The following is a 20,691-nucleotide window of genomic DNA, read 5'->3' as shown; positions in this document are numbered from 1 at the left end:
AGGATCTCTGCATTGTGAGTGGTTTTTGTTTTTTTGTTTTTTTGTCACTTCAGGTGAGGCTAACTATTATTGCCCCAGCTCACACCAGGTGACACAATCTCAGTGACTTCAGTTCCTTGCCCATAGTCCTGCTTTATTTTCTTTGCGGTAAGCATCACTTACTGAGCATTTCTGGGTCATTTACTTGTTTATCTGTCTCCCCTCACTCTCCCTTCTAGAACGTAATTTTTTGGAGACCAGGGACCTTGTCTTTGTTGTTCATAGAATCCCAGTCCCTAGAATACTGCCAGGCACTTCATAGGTATTCAGATATTGGTTGAACAATCAATCAAATCTTTTTAATTGGGGTGACTTTTCTTCCCAGCCTGGCACACTCCTACTAATTTTTCCTGTCTGACTCAGATGCTGTCTACACTGTGACTTTCCCTACAACCACTTTGGTTTTTTTGGCTGCACCGTGGGGCTTGTGGGGTCTTAGTTCCCTGACCAGGGATCGAACCCCCGGACCCTCAGCAGTGAAAGTGCAGAGTCCTAACCACTTGACCACCAGGGAATTCCTCCTACAAATGCCTTTTAAGTACTCTGGTGTACCTTGTTCTTTTTTTTTTTCCTCGTGTGTCTTTTTTTTTTTTTTTTTTTTTAACTTGTGATCTGTGACTACAGTCCTAGGGGTGTGTGTATGTGTGTGTGTGTGTGGGTGATCATGAATCCCCTGAAACTTCTGGCAACAGTTTTGTTTTGCAGATTTTTCTGGATCTGATTCCCCCACTACCTAAGAAACGCGTTAGATATAACCTCTCTATCCCTGCCCATCAAGCCCCTGGCAACCACTAGTCAACTTTTCTGTCTCCATGGATTTATGTATTCTGGACATTTCATATAAATGGAAACATACACTATGTGGTCTTCTGTGTCTGTCTTCTTTCAGTTAAAAGCCAGTTTTCAAGTCTCATCCATGTTGTAGCATGTATTAGTACTTCATTTTTATGTCTGAATAATATGCCGTTGTAGGCATCTAACACATTTTGTTTAGCCATCATCATTTGATGGAGACTTGGCTTGTATCTGCCTTTTGGCTGTTATGACTAGGGCTGCCATGGACATTGGTGTACAAGGTTTTGTTTGGAAATATGTTTTCAGTTCTCTTGAGTATGGTCCTAGCAGTGGAATTGATGGGTCACTTGGTAACTCTGTGTTTAACTTTTTGAGGAACTGCCAGGCTGTTTTCCAAAGTGGCTGCACCATTTGCAGTGAACTTTTAAGAAACTATACTTGTCAAGTTTTGAAGTAGTATCAAAGAAGATTATCCATAATTATCTGGAAGAGCCATTAAAATACTCCTTCTATTTCCAACTACACATTTGTGTGAGGTAGATTTTCTTCATAAGCTTCAGCCTGAACAATGTATTGCAATAAATTGGATGTGGAGGGAGTTGTGAGAATCCAGCTGTTTTCCATCAAGCCAGACATTAAAAACATTTGCAGAAATGTAAAAACATTTTCTCATCTCACCAAATATATTTTTTTGTTTTGAAGAACATTTTTCCCCCCACACACATGAAAAACTGTTGACATGTAATGGGCTCATTATTGTTATTTTTAAACGAATAAATAACTTATTTAAAATAAATGTTTTAAGAATTTGTTTTAATTTCCAGTATGATAAATATCAATAGCCATAACCCTCATTAACTCACATACTGAAGTCCTCAGTAATTTTTAAAACTGTAGAGGATCCTTGGAGCCTATTCTGACCGATGCTCCTCCTACATGCCTGTGAGTTTGCTCCTCCTGCTCTCTTCTCTGCTGCAGCTTTGGTCTTCCAGCACTCCTGAGCTCTGTGGCTTGAGGGAGTCTGCTCCATTTTGCCTAGCCTCAGGCTCCGTCTGTAAGGAGAGCTGTGCTATGGCACAGCTATCTGTCTATTGGATGGGAAGGCGGGGTGGGTGTGGTTAGAATTAATTGAGAAGATGCTGTGAAATACTCCAAAGCTTTGGAGTTTTTCATACGATCCTTAGCTCTGCTTCAGTGAGACTGTGAACTCGTGGAGCAGATGTGGCCACTTTTTGCCTAGAGAATAGTTGATTATTCTCTACAGCTTTGAATTCCTGTTTTGATTTTCATGTTAATTAATGCTTGGGGGGATAGTTTAAATTGTAGGGATGGGAGCACAGGAGAAATTAGTGACCTTGGTGGGGATGCCATTGTGGGTGAGGACTGGGTGCTAGGTGACTTGGGCACATTGATATAACAAATGTTTAGTGAACACCAGCTGCACCAGGCACTGTCTACTAGATGATAGAGATACAGTGGGGGGCAAAGCAGATACAGTCTTACTCTCCCAGAGCCTATATTCTGTAGGGGGTGAGGGGTAGAAATGGCAAATGAGCAGAATTATTTCAGATAATAATTTGTGATACAAAGAATACAAAACAAGGTACTGTGATAGAGCGGCAAGGTGGGCCTAACTCTATGGGGCATTTGAGCTGAGATTAGAGAAATCCCAGTCTTGGAGTCAGAAGGGTCCTTAGAGGTCCTCTCATGTAAATAACTGTTCTTGTAGTTGTTCAAGTGGTGCAGTTCCAGAAAGTGTCAGGGCTATTTGCATAACTCCTTGAAAATATATGAACATCTTTAGCTTTAACGTAATTAGGTATGTAAATTGGTTTCAAGTTAGACACTGTATAAAGTGTAATAAATCATAAGAGAGAGTTGCTAATCTGTTTTTCTGCTCTTTCACCTTATCACCAGGGTACACATACCTTTCAGAGTCTGTAAAGTGCTGCACAGGGTAGAGGAGGAAAGCAATTATCTTTAATCTCACCAACCAGAGGGATTCACTGATGATATTTGGGCATATTTTCTTTCTTCATATTTTAAAAATATAATTAGGGCCTACTGTTTCTTCACTTAACATAGATGCATTTTCCCCATCTTTAAAAGCTCTTTCTAGGTGTAAGTTTTTATAACTAAAAATTTCCATGATCAGGCTATATTTGTTAGCTATTCCCCAAATATTAGACATTGGGATTCCCTCTGGCCTTTATCTCCTTTTTTCTTTTACTTTTGAGAATCATAAGCGATTCTTTTAATGACAGTGCCTTATGTTTAAGTGCTTTACTGCTTACATGGGACACATCTCATTTGACCCTTATGATAACCCCCGAAAAAAAGACAGGACAGTTATTAAAATACCCCTTTTTAAATCAGAGGGTAAGTAATATACGTTAGTAATAAAAACATTTCTCTAGCTCCTTGTAGTTTATGAAGAAAATTCTGGAGGCTCCTTTTTTTTTTTTTTTTAAATAAATTTATTTATTTATTTATGGCTGCACTGGGTCTTCGTTGCTGCGTGCGGGCTTCCTCTGGTTGCTGTGAGCGGGGGCGGGGGGGGGGGGGGAGCTACTCTCTGTTGTGGTGCGCCGGCTCCTCAGTGTGGTGACTTCTTTTGTTGCAGAGCACGGGCTCTAGGCGCATGGACTAAAGTAGCTGTGGCACGCGGGCTCAGTAGTTGTGGCTTGCAGACTCTAGAGTGCAGGCTCAGTAGTTGTGGCGCATGGGCTTAGTTGCTCTGCCAGCATGTGGGATCTTCCCGGACCAGGGCTCAAACCCTTGTCTCCCTCATTGGCAGCTGGATTCTAAACCACTGCGCCACCAGGGAAGGCCCTGGAGACTCTTTGAGAATAGAGAACCTGCCTATCTTTGTCTCTGTATCTTTAACACATTGTAAGAACTTGATACCTTTGAATGAATCTTGAATGAAAAAATACACACACACACACACACACACACACACACACACACACACACACACACACACACACACACACACACACACACACACACACACACTGGGGGGGTGCTTAAAATTGAGACAGCCTAGTAGGGTAGTTTGGGAAAGGTTTAAAGCCAACTGTCCAACGAAGGAATCCCCTCAGTGCCCCTTCACCACACCCTTGCAAGACCGGACCTTCAGGAAAGTGACCATGTGCTAATTCATTACATTTGCCATTATGTCTTACACAATCTCTTGTACGGTCTTTTCTGGTTGTACAACTCTTACCAGTTCTTTTGGAAAGGTCTTGAATATTCATGTTTGAAAACAAGTGCAAGTGCTGGGAGAATTGCCATCCTGTTTACCAGGAACATAGTAATGTGAAAGAGGTCCTTCTGGGATGCCCTTGTCCGTGAACTCTCATTTTCTTTCAGAAGGAATAACAGGAAAGTTTGAGAGTGATGTCAAGAGCACTTTCAACCTTGTTGTGAGATCCAGTTTACTGTACTTTGACCAGCTTCTTAAGTCTTTATGGCTATTAATTTATCTAGGGTAGCATTTGAAGTGCACTTTAGTTTGCACATAGCTTGATTATGCCGTTAACTGACACGGTCCCAGCAGAACTCATGAATTTACAGGTGGTTAAGCATTGTGCACCTAAGTGATTTGTCCCATATTCCCAAGACTTCTGCATTTAAGTCCTCTTCTTGCCCCAACCAAGGAATACAGATGTTGTTTTTGTATCGCTATAACCCATCCTGTTCCTGCTAGTGCCAGTTCTTTCCTATAAAAGAAACAAAAGAGAGGGGGCAGAATAGAAATGAAAGTCACCTTGAAGGACTGTTTTACCTTTAGTAAATTAAGGAACAAAATTCAATAGTGGAGTGGCACACTTATTTAAATGCTGGTAATGTTACAAATGGCATATATAACTTTCGGGAAATTATCAATATTTGGCACTATTTAGCATTGACTCTACTAATAATAATTCCTACCACAAATTACTCGAGAATAAGCAAAAGGTCTACATTTTTATTGCAGTGCTATTTATGATACCAAACACCTGGGGTGGGCTTAAACGTTGATCTGTAGAGGATGTTTTTACTAAATTACAGCACATCAGCGTGATGGATTATTATATAGCCTTGAAAATGTGATTATCAAGATAATGTAGGTACTTGAATGGTTTACCATCCAATTAGTGTCAAGAGGAGCTGAATGCGAAGCATCCTAATTTGTAGTATAAATGCTGGGGTCAAAGGCTAGAAGTTAATATGCAGAAATAGATACAGCTTTATTCAAGTGATGGGATTGTGGGCAATTTATGTCTTTCATGTTGGCAGTCATTTTTTTAAAATAAACTTTTAATTTTGGAGTAATTATGGATTTACAGAAAAGTTTCAAGGATAGTACAGAGTTCCTGTAGATTCCTCATTTAGTGTCTCCTGTTGTTAATGATCATCATGTTTTTAATAATTTTTTATCATTTTATTTTAAATTAAAAATGAAACTATTCCAACGATGATGAAAAATGTTAATAATCACCTATGTCCCTTCCATGTTAATAGTCTGTAGTATCTTTGCATGCCTTTATCTCAGCTCTTACAAACCCATGTGTATGTATTAATACAATTATAATACAATGTGTGATAATATGCACATTATTTTGTAACTTGTTTTTTTCCTTAATATACTATGGACATCCACCAGGGATCTGCAGTCCTCTGTATTAAGATCATCCGAGTGCTTTAAAAATATTGATTCCCAGGTCCCATCCACAGAGCTTTTTACTCAGTCTGGAGTTGGGCTCAGGAATCAGAATTTGAAGTCCTTACATAATCTGATGAGCAAGTCAGGTTTAAGGACTCCTGCTCTAGATAAATACACATCAGTCATATGTAATTTTTAGGTAATAGCTATAGCTATCCAGTGTTTATTCACTCATTTCTCTGTGGTTGGGGTTCCAGGTTTTTTTCTACCACATAAACGGTGCTGTAGTAGACATCCTAGTGCACCCTTACACGTCTGTACTTTCCAGAGGCTAGGCCTCAAAACGTGTTTGCTGTGCCAAAGTACATGTGGATATGCATGTTTTAAATATTAATAGCTCTTCCCACATAGCTTTCCTAGGAATATCTTAGTAACTGTATAGCTCTTTCCCATTGTCTTAAAGTATAACCTTTGCCATCAACTTTCAAGGTTAGTTGCTTTTTCTCAAACAGTGACACATGACAGATCATTCTTAACGGCAAAAGCCACAGAGCTCTATTAAAATGGTAGAATGGTTAAACTATTATGTATAAAAAGCCTCTTGGAGGGAGTCTTATCATTGTTTTGTTTTCTGGTGACAGATAGGTTGACGAATCCAGAAGATGGCTGTTTCTTGTATGGCTTGTTTTTTGGCACTCAGGCACCTTACTTAGTTTCTTTAATAGTATAACAAAGGCAATTTGGAAAGCCCGACCGTGCCTTGGGGGCTAGGAGAAAAGATCTAAACTCTTGCCTCTAGAGCAACTCCTCACTTTGCATGTCTACGTAAAGGGCTGGCTGGCATGGGTGTCTTTTATAAAGAAAGGTATGTTCTAAGGGTCACATGCTCAGTATTTTTTCATAGAAGAAATTTGCAAGTTGACATGCTTCTTCTTGCCCCTGAAATCAACCTCCCAATTCAGCGTTCCCCTTAGTTTACCACTAAACTCCTCACTGCAAATGAAAGTAACCTTGTGCCCTAGACCTGTCCAGGTATTGTCTGAAATGACAGTTGGAAAGTTTCTTTGAAGTTTCCTCTTCTATTTTAAAAGTGTATTCAGATTTTACATTCTATTCCACAATGTATTTGTTTTAATATAAAAAATATTTTAAATGATTTGCCATCAGAAAAAGTTCAAAACTTTTTCCCTCCAAAATTTTTTGACAAAATTAATGCTTTTGTACACATTTATAATGTGCATATAGTCCAGGGGCATTTATGTAAGTCTGCCAGTTTTGAAGCATAGCCCTAATTTATTACTTCTTCCTACAGGTTTATTTTGCATTTAAAAAAAAATAATAAATTATTTATTTATTTATTTATTCTTGGCTGCGTTGGGTCTTCGTTGCTGCGCGTGGGCTTTCTCTAGTTGTGGCGAGTGGGGGCTACTCTTTGTTGCAGTGCACGGGCTTCTCATTGCAGTGGCTTCTCTTGTTGCTGAGCACGGGCTCTAGGCGCGTGGGCTCCAGTAGTTGTGGCATGCAGGCTCAGTAGTTGTGGCTCACAGGCTCTAGAGCGCAGGCTCAGTAGTTGTGGCACATGGGCTTAGTTGCTCCACGGCATACGGGATCATCCCGGACCAGGGCTTGAACCCATGTCCCCTGCATTGGCAGGCAGATTCTTAACCACTGTGCCACCAGGGAAGCCCTGCATTTTTTTTCATGACTTTGGCTCAGACTTTGCTCATAGCAGGGGAGTGCAGATTCCTGTTGTGCAAGCTGTTTTGTATTGTTTCTTTCCTATTACTGTAGTTTATATGAAAAAATTGATGAAAATGCAAGAAGTGATACTTTAACCTTCTCATTTATGGTGTCTTTGTAGGAGGAGAGGGCAGTGAGAGATCGGAATCTCCTCCAGGTTCAAGACCACGATCAGCCCATCCCATGGAAAGTGCAGTTTAACTTGGGCAACAGCAGTCGGCCCAGCAACCAGTGCCGGAACTCCATTCAAGGGAAGCACCTCATCACGGATGAACTTGGTTAGTCAGGCTCCCTTCCTGTCCTGCAGTCCCTGGGCCATTCGTAGGTTTTTAAATAGGGATTTTATATGCTGTCTTTCCCCCTCTTGCCCATTTCCAACACTTCTCACGTCTTTGTCTTTTTTTTTTTTTTTTTTTTAATTAATTAATTAATTTATTTATGGCTGTGTTGGGTCTTCGTTTCTGTGCTAGGGCCTTCTCTAGTTGTGGCAAGTGGGGGCCACTCTTCATCGCGGTGCGCGGGCCTCTCACTATCGCGGCCTCTCTTGTTGCGGAGCACAGGCTCCAGACGCACAGGCTCAGCAATTGTGGCTCACGGGCCTAGTTGCTCCGCGGCATGTGGGATCTTCCCAGACCAGGGCTCGAACCTGCGTCCCCTGCATTGGCAGGCAGATTCTCAACCACTGCGCCACCAGGGAAGCCCACGTCTTTGTCTTTTATATCTGACTCATCATTCAAGGTTCCCCTCAACATCAGAGAAGCTTGGTTTGATAAGAGACACTCTCCAGAGTTAGAATTTTATCATGCGTCAGTCCCCTGACTACTTCCTGCCAGTCTCTTCCCAGCCCCAGTACCTTCAGATCTTAACAGTCTTTTTTTTCTCACTTTGATGGTGAACTCTACAAGATAAACAGTTTTTCTTCTTGGTGACCTGAATCGTATCCACATAGTGTTGGCATTTAGGAAGAGAATGAATGGACTTGTTGACTGCATAATCTCAAATGAATTATAAACACTTCAAAATGTTTTACTGTTACTATTAAAACATCAGTCTGTTTCTTTTTTGTTATATTCACTAGTTTTATTTTTAGATTCCACATATAAGTGATATCATACAATATCATAGTATTTGTCTTCCTTTGTCTGACTTACTGCACTAAGTGTAATACCCTCCAAATCCATCCATGTTGTTGCGAATGGCAAAATTTCATTCTTTTTATAGCGGCAAGATAGGGCTAGGGGATTAAGAGGTACAAACTACTGTGTATAAAATATAAGCTACCGAGGTATATCAAACAGCACAGGGAATATAGCCAATATTTTATAATAACTATAAACGGAGTATAACTTTTAAAAATTGTGAATCACTAAGTTGTCACCTGAAACTTATGTAATATTGTAAATCAGCGATACCTCAATTAAAAAATACAATCTGTCTGTTTTGGTGCCTTCTCCCAGAGTTTTAGTCTATAAGAAAGGCGATTCCTGTGCTGGCGAGGCGTTTGGATTAGACAGCCACTAGAGCTCTAACCACTCTAAGCCTGGCCCAGTTCCCCAAGGAGAGACTCCTGGTAATGCTCTGCCTGCATTAATTTAACCCTTAATACATGCTGGGCACTAGGCTAAAAGCTCTCCTTGAACAACATCTCATTTGATTGTTGTAGCAGTCCTGTGAGGTGTAGGTATTGCTGTCTTCACTTTGTAGTTGAAGACACAGGCACCAAGCGGTTCAGGAACCTGCCCAAGGTGGCAGGGGCTCTTTTATAAACCATAAACGGGATACCATTATCACTCCAAGAGAGTACCACTTTTCCTTAATGTCAGCTATCCAGACAGTGGTCAGAGTTCCCCGATTGGTTTACAGATTGTTTATTCTCTTTTCACCTGGTGGTTCGCAATAATCTGGTTAGTTTGCAAGAGTAAAATTTGCTCTCTCTTAGAGAGTCATAGAACAAATGGGTTATGAATGTGACAATACTGAAATTGATACAGGTAACCTTGAATTAGAATCTTCATCGATACCTGATGAAGCCCAACAAAATGAAGACACGTACTGTCTTCAAAATGAAACTATAGTGCTTTTTATATATCTATATTTAAAGTTTGCAACCCCAGCAAAATAATTAAAAAAGAAAAAACTTTTCCAAAAAGATCTCAAAGGAATCAGAGCAGATGAGATTATTTGGGATTGAAGGAAGGAATCAGGAAAACCTCCCACCTAGATTAGAAGAGCTGGAAAATTTTGCACAAAAATGCACTGATGACTCAACAGTGCCCAGCTCTGTTTTTAAGATCACATTGAAAAAGCAGATTAAATTGCAAGTAACATTTGTTTTGCTTTGTTTTAACAGAGTAAAGTTTAGCGAAGGGAAGTTACTTCCATAAGATGACCCAGCTAGTCAGTCAGGGGCAGACCTAGGACTAAGACCAGGACTGAACTTGGAGTTCAGTGCTGTTTTCTTATAGGCTTTTGTTTGTATGATACTCAGTGAGAAAGCATGAAATCTTATGACTTGACTTTAATATTTAATATTAGTTATGAATGACAGTTTGTCCTTTTCTTTTGTCATAGCTAGCAAAAGAATGATTTCCCTCTGCTTAATTCAAGTGAGACAAAGACTCTCAGATTTCTTAAGTTCCAAGAACCAATCAAAAAAAATCCAAGAACCATAGGTTTTATTTTACCTCCATGAATGCAGGAGAGGAGATAAGCAGTGTAATAAAGAAAACTTGCAGGAATTTTTGCCTTTTAGCAAGCAGGTGCCACCCCCACGAGTGTTGCCAGGGTGACACCTTATTCAATAAGACAACCAACAGAGTTACAAATTTTTCAAAGGTTAGAAGTTGGTTTCCCAGTCAGTAGCAGCACACTCTGAGGTTGTGATCTCACAGGACTCCTCGTTGGAAATAATGTTTGCAGGAGTACATTTCTGATGCAAAAGGAAAAATCTTGATGGACTTTCACCAGAAGTTAGAAAGACCTGCCTGGTTTCAAAGCTAAATACTTGCAGTTTGTACTGGGGAAAAGCAGAAGGCCTGAGATGCTAGCACTTATAACATGGAAAAGAGAAGAGGGCAGAAAGATCATTTCAACAAGTGTAATGCTTTACATCTTTCTCACACAGAGATCATGTGATAAGATGCTCTGTATTTATCATTTGGGGCAGAATTTTGAGGAACATGCTGGCTTATTCGGATTTTTAATTTATAACCCTTCTGAAGAAAGTAAGAATAGTTAGGAAGAATCCCAGAAACATTTTATGTGGCATTAGAATCATCCTGTCTTAATTTAGAAGACAAAAGGCATAGTTAAAACCACAACAGCAGCGATCTGGTTCTCGTAGGCCTCAGGTTCCCCAGTGTGACACGAGGGCCCTTCTGGTCCCTTCCATTGTTATTTTAATGGTTCCTCCTGCTTTTGCACAGACCTTGTTTTCTAGAGTAGTTTCTGAAAACAAACTCATGCTTCACGACGTCTCATTCTCTGAGGATTAAGAAGCTGGGGCATTTATAATGGAATGATGTGAGGAACAGCTGCTCTGCACCTGTGTGCACCCGTGGGCCCATGTGTGTACCTGTGGGCCTGGGCCTGCACCTGGGAGTTTCCCATGGGCCACGTGGTGTCCCTAATGAACTTATTCTTACATTTTTCTGTCCCACTCCCAGAAGGATATAGAGAAATGTGTATTTAGCAGCTATGAACAATAAATTAGCTTTTGTGAGGAGATTCTTTTCTTAAAGTTGAGTATGAATGAATGAACTAGGTTGGAGGGGGTGTGTTTAGATGATAAATGGAGGGAATTGGGAGGATTTTTCTTCCTTGGGTATTAGAGTACTCTCATTCCCTAATGCTGAGGGGTAGTTGAATCCCTGCAATGTATAATTAAAAGGAGCCTAAATCAGTTTATAAAGGTTAGGTGTGACTACTATTTTAAAAAATCCTTCAAACTACTAAATAAATGGTAAGTATTTAAAAGGTATTTAAATGTAAAAAGTATATGTGGAGGTTTTTTGTTTGTTTTAAATCTAGAAGGATCTCACTTTCAGGAGTGAAAACCTTGGTTTTTTCCTCTTTTCAGATTTTTCTTTGAAAAAGAATGACATTTTTCCCCAGGCATAGATGAAAAATTGGCTTGCATAGGTTAGCACAGGAAAACATAGGCGATGTGATGATTGCATCAAATATGTGACAGCAGACTAAAAGGTAATTTTAGGTAGATTAGGACATATATAGCCTACTTATAAAATGGGAGTCCATGTTTCCTGTAAACTGCCGCATGCAGGAAGCAAGCTCTCATTAGACACTGTCTGATTCCAGGTTCTGTGGTCCTTAGGATGCCCCTGACTCCAGACTCCATCTTTATGTTCTTTGCATGCAGGACTTTCATTGCTGCCTCGTGATCGCCCCTGGTGGGCAGGTGGGGGGACTGCTGGGTTTATACTCAGGTTAGTCTCTGACTTTCAGGTTACGTTTGTGAGAGGAAAGATTTGCTGGTAAATGGCTGCTGTAACGTCAACGTCCCTGGCACAAAGCAGTACTGCTGTGATGGCTGCTTGTCCAATGGCTGCTGCAGCGCCTATGAGTACTGTGTCTCCTGCTGCCTGCAGCCCAACAAGGTATGGAGAGTTGCTCCTTGTGCTACATCTCCTTTATTCTTTCCGCCTGCATTTCATGAGGAGCATTAGAATTTTCTTGTGAGATTCTTTTGGAAATAGAACTTAGAAGGGAACCTTGTCGGTGTCGGAAATGGCTGCTGTGAGGTAGCCTTTGTCTACAAGGAAAGGAGGTGGTTCCCAATTCCTCCAGTGGTTCTTTGGCAGAATAGGCCATTGTATTCCTAATCAGATATCTGAAGAATAAAACATCAGCCCTCCTGCTCACTTGAGCTCCCCTCCCTCTCTCCTTCCCCTCCTCTTCCCCGTATCAGCAGTCCGTTAGTTTAGGAGAAATTTCCAAGGTTACCTTGTGCTTCTGAGTTAGGAATTTATTACAGGTACTAACTTTTGTTTTCATAGCAACTTCTCCTGGAGCGCTTCCTCAACCGGGCAGCTGTGGCATTCCAGAACCTCTTCATGGCAGTCGAAGATCACTTTGAATTGTGTTTGGCTAAATGCAGGACCTCATCCCAGGTCAGAAGCTGTGATGCCTCTAGCTGGGGTATTTGCTGGGGGGAGTCAGGGTCTGCAGGAAAACTCAAAAATATGCACTGGGGGCTTTTGGTGGGGTGATAATGGAGAAGAGATTTAAACGAAGTTGTGTGGAGCTTTGGTGGATTGATAGTACATCATCCCTTGGTATCCGAGGGTGATTGGTTCCAGGACCCCAAATCCCTAAATGTTCATATAAAATGGCATAATATTTGCCTATTACCTACTTACATCTTCCCGTATGCTTTAAATCATCTCTAGATTACTTACAATAACTAATACAATGTAAATACCATGTTTTGCTTTTTGGAACTTCTTGGAGTTTTTTCAAATACTTTTGACCCGTGGTTGGTTGAATCCACGGATGCGGAACCCATGGTATGGAGGGCTGACTGTATTTAGAATGTGAACATGAGATTTATACAAGTTAGGGATGTAAAATATTTATATCAAATCAAGGTCCGACTAACTTGCATCTTCCCTATCTGATTATCTTGTCTGTATTTTAAGTGGAAGCTTAAAATTATTTTTAAGTCTGGGTGGAGTCCTAATAGTCCAATTCCTGAGAGAAGTTCTCTCCTCTGTCTTTGACTGAAATTTAAGGCTTTCCAGCAACCACTCGGTTAGAGTGGGTACTAATTTACTCTGGGACAAAGTTGTGGTTTATTTTAGGATTCAAGGGGATGGGGCAGGTGGGTGTTGAAAAATACACAGGTAAATCTGTAGGTTGCCAAGCTCTCAGTACTTTTCAGCATGTTGTCATTAAATGCTTTGCTCTTGGGCACTAAACACGGCACCAGCTGCTGAAAGCGTCTGAACGTCTTTGCCTTTCCATCATTCCGCGCATCCTCTGCTCTCAGCCTTTGTGATCTGGCGGTTGTTGGAGCTGTCTTTGTAAAATCACCAGACGTGTTTGTCATACGGGCGCTCTTCCTCTGGCTTCCATTCATGGTGTCTGCAAGATTGTCCTGGCTCCGTCTGAGATAAATGACTCATTTGTCATTCTCTGGAACTCTTGTACCCTTTGCCAGATTTCTGTAGTCTGCCTTTGGGTTTTACACCACTCTTCATGTCTCTGGTCTGCTCTTAGAGCATTCAGCATCACTGGGTAAATGTTTCAGGGATTATAATGAGCATTTGAAAAATGAAGAAATTCCTGATGTCCTTGTTTTGTTGGAAGAGCTTTCCATTTGAATGGTCTTTAAAGGAAATGTGGAGGATGGCTGAACCCATGACTTACTTTGATTCATACTCTCATTCTGAGAAATGCTAGAAAAGGCCAAGTATTTTCTTTCTTTAACTGATAAAACCCAGGAGTTATTTCCAAACTTGAGTGAAGATGCTAAAATTTCAGACTTTGCATTTTCATTGTAAAGAGAAATTTACCAGTTGGCAATTTGCCTTTATAAGTGTCCCAAGAAAGAAAAGATTTGGCTGCATGTCTGTAAATTGGATTAATACTTACAATTTAGATGTTTAGCCTTGGTTTTAGGCTAATTAATGAATTCTAGACTAGCCAGAAACTCAAGTTGCTTGTATGAAAACAAATTGCTGAAAAATTAGCCACCAAGGATGATTGTCTGTGTTAAATCGCACTTTGCTTGGCCAGATGAAGCGTGTGTAGTACTGTGGGATTCAGCGTGTGTACCAGCCCTTAGGTACATAAAACTTGACGAAAGCAATTTGAAGTGCATCTCCTTCATCTCTGCAGGGTTCAGTGCCGGGGACTGAATTCCTTTGAAGCACGGGGTCACGTGCAAAACACCCATTGGATCTTAATCTGACTTAAAATACTTTGAGAAAAGTTTTTTGTCTCAAGTTATCCTAGTCACAGCTAGGTTGTTAAAAAAAACTCACTAGTGTGCATAAAAGAAGCAGTCCTGCGGTGACACTATGTCCATTTTCATGCCCTTCATTGGCATTCTGTGCTGAGCATCTGCCTTTGCTCCAGAAAGTGCCCTGGACCCTTTTGGTGACATTTGGAGATGGACTCACCCGGGCTTCTGCAGGGAGCGTCTGCCGGCCGCCATCCTGCTCTGTCTCACGGCGATCTTCTCTTCCCTTTTGCCAACAGAGCGTGCAGCATGAGAACACCTATAGGGATCCCATAGCAAAGTACTGCTACGGAGAGAGCCCTCCCGAGCTCTTCCCCGCGTGACGGTGAGGGAGACTCAACCCACTGGGAGGATGCGCTGCTGAAGAACTTGTAGCCTGAAGCCCTTCTCTGGTCTTCAGGAGAAGACTTGACCTTGACCACTTCTTGTGCTGTGCTCTTTGGCCTCACTCGCCCCCGGGCTTACCAGATGGACTTGTTCCGTAAAGCAGTTGGAAATGCCAGCCGGCGGGTTACATTCAAGAAAGACAAGACTGTGGGCGACCTGGTGAAGGCATCAGCACTCTGAACGCCTCTGCTCTGCGGCTGCTCGGGGACCTGTGGGCATCTGTGTGTGTTCTCCTCGGGCCCTTCACTGTAAAGTTATTTATTGGACTTCTTTAGAGTAGTGGGAAAATTCTCGTGTTTCCTATAGGAAAATTCCTTGATAGTTGAGTATATTCAAGGAGATTGTTCTTGTTGTTTTCTTGTGTTCTTGAGTTTCAAGAGTGAGATCGACCCTTCACCCAGATAAAATGTTTGGTCTCTTAGAACAAGCATGTTCTCTCGAAGTGGTTTGTTCTTGGTTTTGTTTTAACAGCATCTTCAAGAGTGGGCCCTGAACACCGTGTCCTGACATCTAAAATTGTCTAGAAACTCAGATGCTGTTCCCTTCTCATCCTGTGCCAACTTTCTAGCAGCTGGCACCATGTGCTCTCAGGTTTTTTCCTAGTGGTATTTGGATATGCTTGTTTACCTATGTGCATGCACCGTTTTAACCAGAAATTCTGCCTTGTTGTCCTGGAGGGTTCTGTTCTTGTTTCCTCTGCCCCTGTTGAAATGACTGGTCTGCTCAGCCGTGGGACAGTGGGAGCCTCAGGAAAGTCATCTGCTGGGCGGCCTCCTCCTCTTCTGTCATGGAAACCCCATCTTAAGGCGATTCCTCAGTGGAGATACATCTCGCAACTGACTGTAAGTGGTCGTCCTTTATCGCTTTCAGCTTCGGGAGATGTGATGGGTACAGACATTTGGTTTCCCTATGATTTACAAAGAAGAACAAAACTCAAGTTTCTGTCAGGGTGCCCTAAGAGACTCACATCTACCCTCCGTGGACATTGGATGTGCAGGCTGCTGGTCCACATGCTGGAGGCGTCCTGTGTTTCTAATATGACACTAACCCTCTCTGGTCAAGGCTGAGAGTATTTGGTCCTCAGATCAAGACGTCGTGCCCCTCTTTGCTCTCCGGAGTCCATTACCGCACACTGTTCTTTCCCAGAGCCCCTCACTAACCCTGGTATTGGGCAGGGTCTTCCTTGTTCTTTTTCGGTTGTTCAGCGGTTGCCCTCAGAGCAGAGCACGAGCTTTACAGCCCGCTTTCAGCATTTTTATTTCAGTGGAGCTTTTTCCTTGGGCCACGTTTGCCTTCCTGTATGTTTCTGCAGTCCATTCAATGGAATAGTTTCCCTTAACTCCCTCCTGTTACTTACACTTATCTTCCCAAAGTAGTTTGTCCCCCTAAGTCAACTTTCTTAGAGGGTGAACTGTCTGGCAGTTGTTTTTAATGTTAGATCCCAGGAAATCTATTCAGTTTGCATCAGGTTTTTCAGATTCTGTGTGTGTTCACTGGTGCTAAATCAGACTGTGTGTGAAAGTAATGGACACGTCTGCATGTTTCACCAGCTCATTGCTTTTGGTAACTCCGTCTGTCTCCTGGTAGTTGTCACTGACCAGCCTCTCCTTTGAGCTTATTTGAACCCTTGGGCAATAACGTAGATTTACTGTGAAAACAGTTTATATCAAAGGTCAGCCATACCTGTTTATTCTGTATTTGAATATTGGCAAGCACGTTTTGCATTTTCACTGCTTTCACAGCCTCTGCAACTTAGGTAGAGAATTAAGCTCGTTTGTTCCCACCTCATAGATGAAGAAATGGAGTGAAGTGACTTCCCTGGGCCCCATGACGGAACCAAAACACGACCTTCATCTCCGGCGCCGGGTCCACTGTCCTTCCCACCACCCCTCGCCAGCTCCAACACTGACTCATCTGTAAACACTCCTCTGAGAGCATATAGATCTCGGTTGTCCAGGCCAGCGGAGGGGAGAGGTGGTATAAGTAGCCAAATTGGGTCAGTAATCCAAAGGTCATTTTCATTCAGCCCTAGAGTATGTTTTTCTGTACTCCTAAGAGGCACGTTCGCTGTTTTGGAAAGTCATGGTACTGCAGACTCTGTAACGAAGCCACCCAAGGACGTGGAACGTCACGGGCCTCCCCAGGCTTCTAGCCTGGACCCCTCCCTGCTCCCCTCTCTGGTTTGTTTCTGGCTCCTTTGACTGAAGATTTCCAGAATTAGGGCCCTTGTCGTAGTTTTGTATGCCCAGAGCTTAGCAAAGTGCATGATACACATCGGATTTTAAGAAAAGATCAGAGAAGGAATGAAAACACCTTTAGTTTAGAAGAAAATTTTTTAAATTGTTATGTTTGGGGTGAAAGGTAGTTGGGTAATTCAAAGCATTTCCCTCAGTTCTGAATCTTAATTGCCATGCTCGTTGCTGGAGCAATAAAGATAAGATATGTTCTAACAGGGAAAGAAGCATTCTGTAGAAAAAGGCGCTGCCTCCACAGGGCCTGGGACTTGGGGTGGCCCTGGACCTGGCGACGCTGGGGCTGGCATCGGAGGGCGAGCTCAGCAGCTCTTGGAAAAGCGGGGGATAGGATTTTAGAGCAGGGTTTTCAGTTTTTGGCCTGCTCCCGGAGCTGACTTGGAGGCTGTCCAGGGAGTGCCTCAGTTGGTGAGGCTGCAAAGGCGCTGTGGGAGCTGTGTGCAAGGTTCCGAGCAAGCTGTTCCCATAGTTGGGATTTGCAGGTAGATTGTAAATGAACGGAGATGTTGCTTATTTAGTCTACTCTTTTTTTTTTTTTTTTTTTTAATGGTTATAAGAGTATAGTTACTTTACTCTGTTGTGTTAATTTCTACTGTTATTTAGTCTACTCTTCACAGGCTGGAGAGAATTCGGCCTCGCAGTCAGTAACTCCTACTTATTAAGGCATGGCCTTGGGTAGTCTTTCCTCTTCTGAGTCCCAGGCCCTGCTCTGTGATATGGGATCGCATCTGCTCCTCGTGGGGTTGTTGTGAGGTGTTGGAGTGAGTAAAGGCCCAGTGCTGGGCATGAAGTCCACATCTGCAGTCCAGTGGGGGTCTGACATCACGTAGTTGGCAAGGTGGGGATGGGTGGGCCCCTTGGGTGGAAGGGTGGCAACTACAGAGTTCTAGGTATTATTTTTACAACTATTTTTAGAAGAACTCATGCTAAAGATAATTTTTAAAATGCAGGTAATTCAGAAATGTGTCAAGATGAAAGTAATAATGACCTAAAATCATGCAACCTAGAGATCAGCCCGTTTTTTTTCTCTTCCCTCATGACTTTCTAGGCAGATATGAGAATACTTTTTCTTCTTGAAAGCAATCCTCTGATGGACATCCTTCTATGTGACATATAGGCCTATCTAATAATTTTTAGTGACCACCTGGTGTCGGTTTCATGGATATACCGTAATGTTATTAATCCCTGCTGAGGTCATTTAGCTTATTACTGTTTTTTTTTTTTTATTTTTTGGCTGCTACAAATAATGCACTGATGATATGCTTTCACATACACGTTTGTATGTTTATTTGTGAATGATTTTCACCAATTTATACTCCCACCTAAATTATGTGGGGAGTGGGACTTCCCCGGTGGTCCAGTGGTAAAGGATCCGCCTTACAATGCAGGGGACGCAGGCTTGATCCCTGGTCAGGGAACTAAGATCCCACATGCCGTGGGGCAACTAAGACCGCGCGCCACAACTACTAAGCTCGCAAGCCTCAACTAAAGAGCCTGCGTGCCGCAAACTACAGAGCCCACACGCCCTGGAGCCTGCGCGCCACAACTAGAGAAGAGAAAACCTGCACGCCACTACTAGGGAGAAGCCCGCGCACCTCAACGAAAGACCCCGTGTGCCACAACTAAGACCTGACACAGCCAAAAATAAACAAAATAAATAAAGTATGTGGGGAGTGTCTTTTGTCATATACCTAAGAACCCCTTGGTATCATTTTTTAACTCTTTTTGCTAATGGATCTCTGTGTTCTAATTGATATTTAATTTCTTCCCATATTTTGATTGGGTGTTTATCTTTCACATGTGGTAAACTGCTCTTCTTGACCTTGGCCAGTTTTTCTTTTGTTGGTCTTTTTCTTACAGAGCGTTCTTCACTGAAGGAGGCCTTAAACCCCTTTTCTTGTTTTTTTCAACCCTGCATTACTCAGAATCAAGTGGCTCACTTGTTAACTAACTTTTCCAGTTGATCTAGGGCAGCAAATGGGGGCAGTTTTGCCCCCAGGGAACAGTTGGCAATGTCTGAGACATTCTTATCACAACTGAGGGCAGGCGGTATGTGTAGTGGGTGGAGCCCACCACTGCCCCCACGACACAGAGTCATCCAGCTCCACGCATCAGCAGTGCCGGCCGAGGCAGAGGCCCTACTCTCGGGTCACATTTTACCCCCTTCGGTTAAACAGAAAAACTACCAGGAGCTGAGAGCCGTCTTGATTATTTCGCTGCCCTTGCCTTCTGCCGTGCGCAAGTGCTGCTGATTAAATTACCCTGGAATCCCACAGGACGTGCTGCTTCCTCCCTGGTCTCTACCAGCCCAGTGCTGCCTCCAGGAATGGCACTGTTACTCTGCGGCAGCGTCCCTCGCGCGCTGACAAAATCCAAGTGCAGACACCCTCCCGTGGGCAGAATGACCGGGTTTAGAGAGAGCCCCCTCCCCTCCTGGCAGATCTGCCCTCCCCATCCCCCTACAGTAGCTCTTTGCAAGGAGGGCCTTTGGGGGTGGGGCGAGGGGAAATGAGTCACTACAGATTCCATTTGGAAAACTGGTCATTCTACTCTAAAAAGGTACCACATAAGTAAGTAGAAATAATTAAAAGAAAAAAGAAGCCAGTGGGATTGTGAGAGTTCTTTCCTACACAGCACTTTTCCTGACTCTGTGGCATCAGTGCATTGCCTTCCGGGCCCTTTGCCTGTGTGGACTCTTGTTGCATAGTGTGTTGTCATGGTGTGAGGACAGTTTTGGGTACCGGGATCCCCGTTTTCGCTCAGTCACACGTCTGCAACATTCAGCGTCCAGTCAGCTTACACAGACACGAAGAGGAACAGGTGGCCCCCGAGGGCCTGAGTGGGGAACAACAGGGGTTGTGTTTGTGTGGCCGACTCCGTGTCCCGGCAGCCCCTCGCCACGTACCTTCAAGCGTACAACTCGATTCATGTCTGCTGTTAGAGCTGAACTGCTGGACTTTTTAAAAATAGAAGTACAGCCTTTAATATTAAACAGAGCAACTGGCCAGTTACAACCAGCGGGCCCTGCAGTCAGTCAAATGTTTGGACAGGGGTCCAGCTGTATTGTTTCTCAGGACTGCACAGTCTGTGGGCTCGGAGGAACCAAAACATATCACTGCTAGAAATGCATTTTATTTCTAAGTGGGTACTTTACAAGTTTTTGGTAGGGTCAGTAGTTCCTCAGGTCTTTGGACTTTCTAAATTCATACATTTTTTTATGCAGCATAGAGTAGGCAAGCTCTGGTCAGCTTACATCCGGATTATCAAAATCAGAAGTGTTTGCTAAATGAGAAAAAGTGGTGTTGGCTATCAGTTAAATTCAAGATTTCAGACTGTGTTGGTCACATGTCACTATTACTGAGGAGGAGTGTGTGTGTTTATAAGTGTAACAGCAGAATGAAGTCTGTGAGTAGCATCCTAATTTTACTGATGAGAGCACAGGCATTAATGGCCTTGAGTACATTAACCTCTTCTGGCTTTGGTTTCCTCATTTGTCAAAGGAGGGTGATTGCTAAGGTATCTTGCAGATCCAAAATTCTGATTTTTGTGCCAAAGATCCTGCCGCGTGTTAAAGCAAGACCAGAGCCCAGCGACTTGGTCCTTGGCTTTGATTTTCACTGGGTAAGTGGAAACCAGCCATCTGGAGCCTGTTTTCTTCAAATCAGGGCTTCCCCTTTTCTCTTGAAGATTTCAACTGGGGCTCACCATTTTTTGCCTTTTTCTCCTCGGATTTTAAATAGAGACCATATTCTTCTCTGCTGGGACCAACTTATTATGTATTGCTGCTCTGCACCTGTGAAGACAGCTGCTGTGTTTTCCATCATAAAAACAGCTGTCTTTTGGCA

The 20,691-nt window shown here is 42.7% G+C and overlaps 1 protein-coding gene across 44 annotated transcripts in view; it reads left to right on the top strand.

Moving 5' to 3' along the window:
* The window catches only part of SPRING1 (SREBF pathway regulator in golgi 1), a 319,961-nt gene that overhangs the window by 1,786 nt on the left and 297,484 nt on the right, over positions 1 to 20,691 (top strand). For 34 of the 44 annotated variants that reach the window (XR_014234477.1, XR_014234478.1, XR_014234479.1 and 31 more), the window contains exons 2-4: positions 7,347 to 7,503; positions 11,690 to 11,841; positions 12,241 to 12,354. Coding sequence is in view for 36 of the 44 variants with exons in the window: in XM_082355754.1 (XP_082211880.1) it covers positions 7,347 to 7,503; positions 11,690 to 11,841; positions 12,241 to 12,354 (423 nt within the window). In the remaining 8 variants the exon portion in view is untranslated. The other 10 variants (XM_082355758.1, XM_082355747.1, XM_082355753.1 and 7 more) reach the window with 6 other exon arrangements.

The sequence above is a fragment of the Balaenoptera borealis genome, assembly GCF_965194805.1.
Source record: "Balaenoptera borealis genome assembly, chromosome: 14".
In the NCBI taxonomy this organism is placed as follows: Eukaryota; Metazoa; Chordata; class Mammalia; order Artiodactyla; family Balaenopteridae; genus Balaenoptera; species Balaenoptera borealis.
Note: the sequence above shows the minus strand (reverse complement) of the source record. Positions and strands in the feature narration are given on the sequence as shown.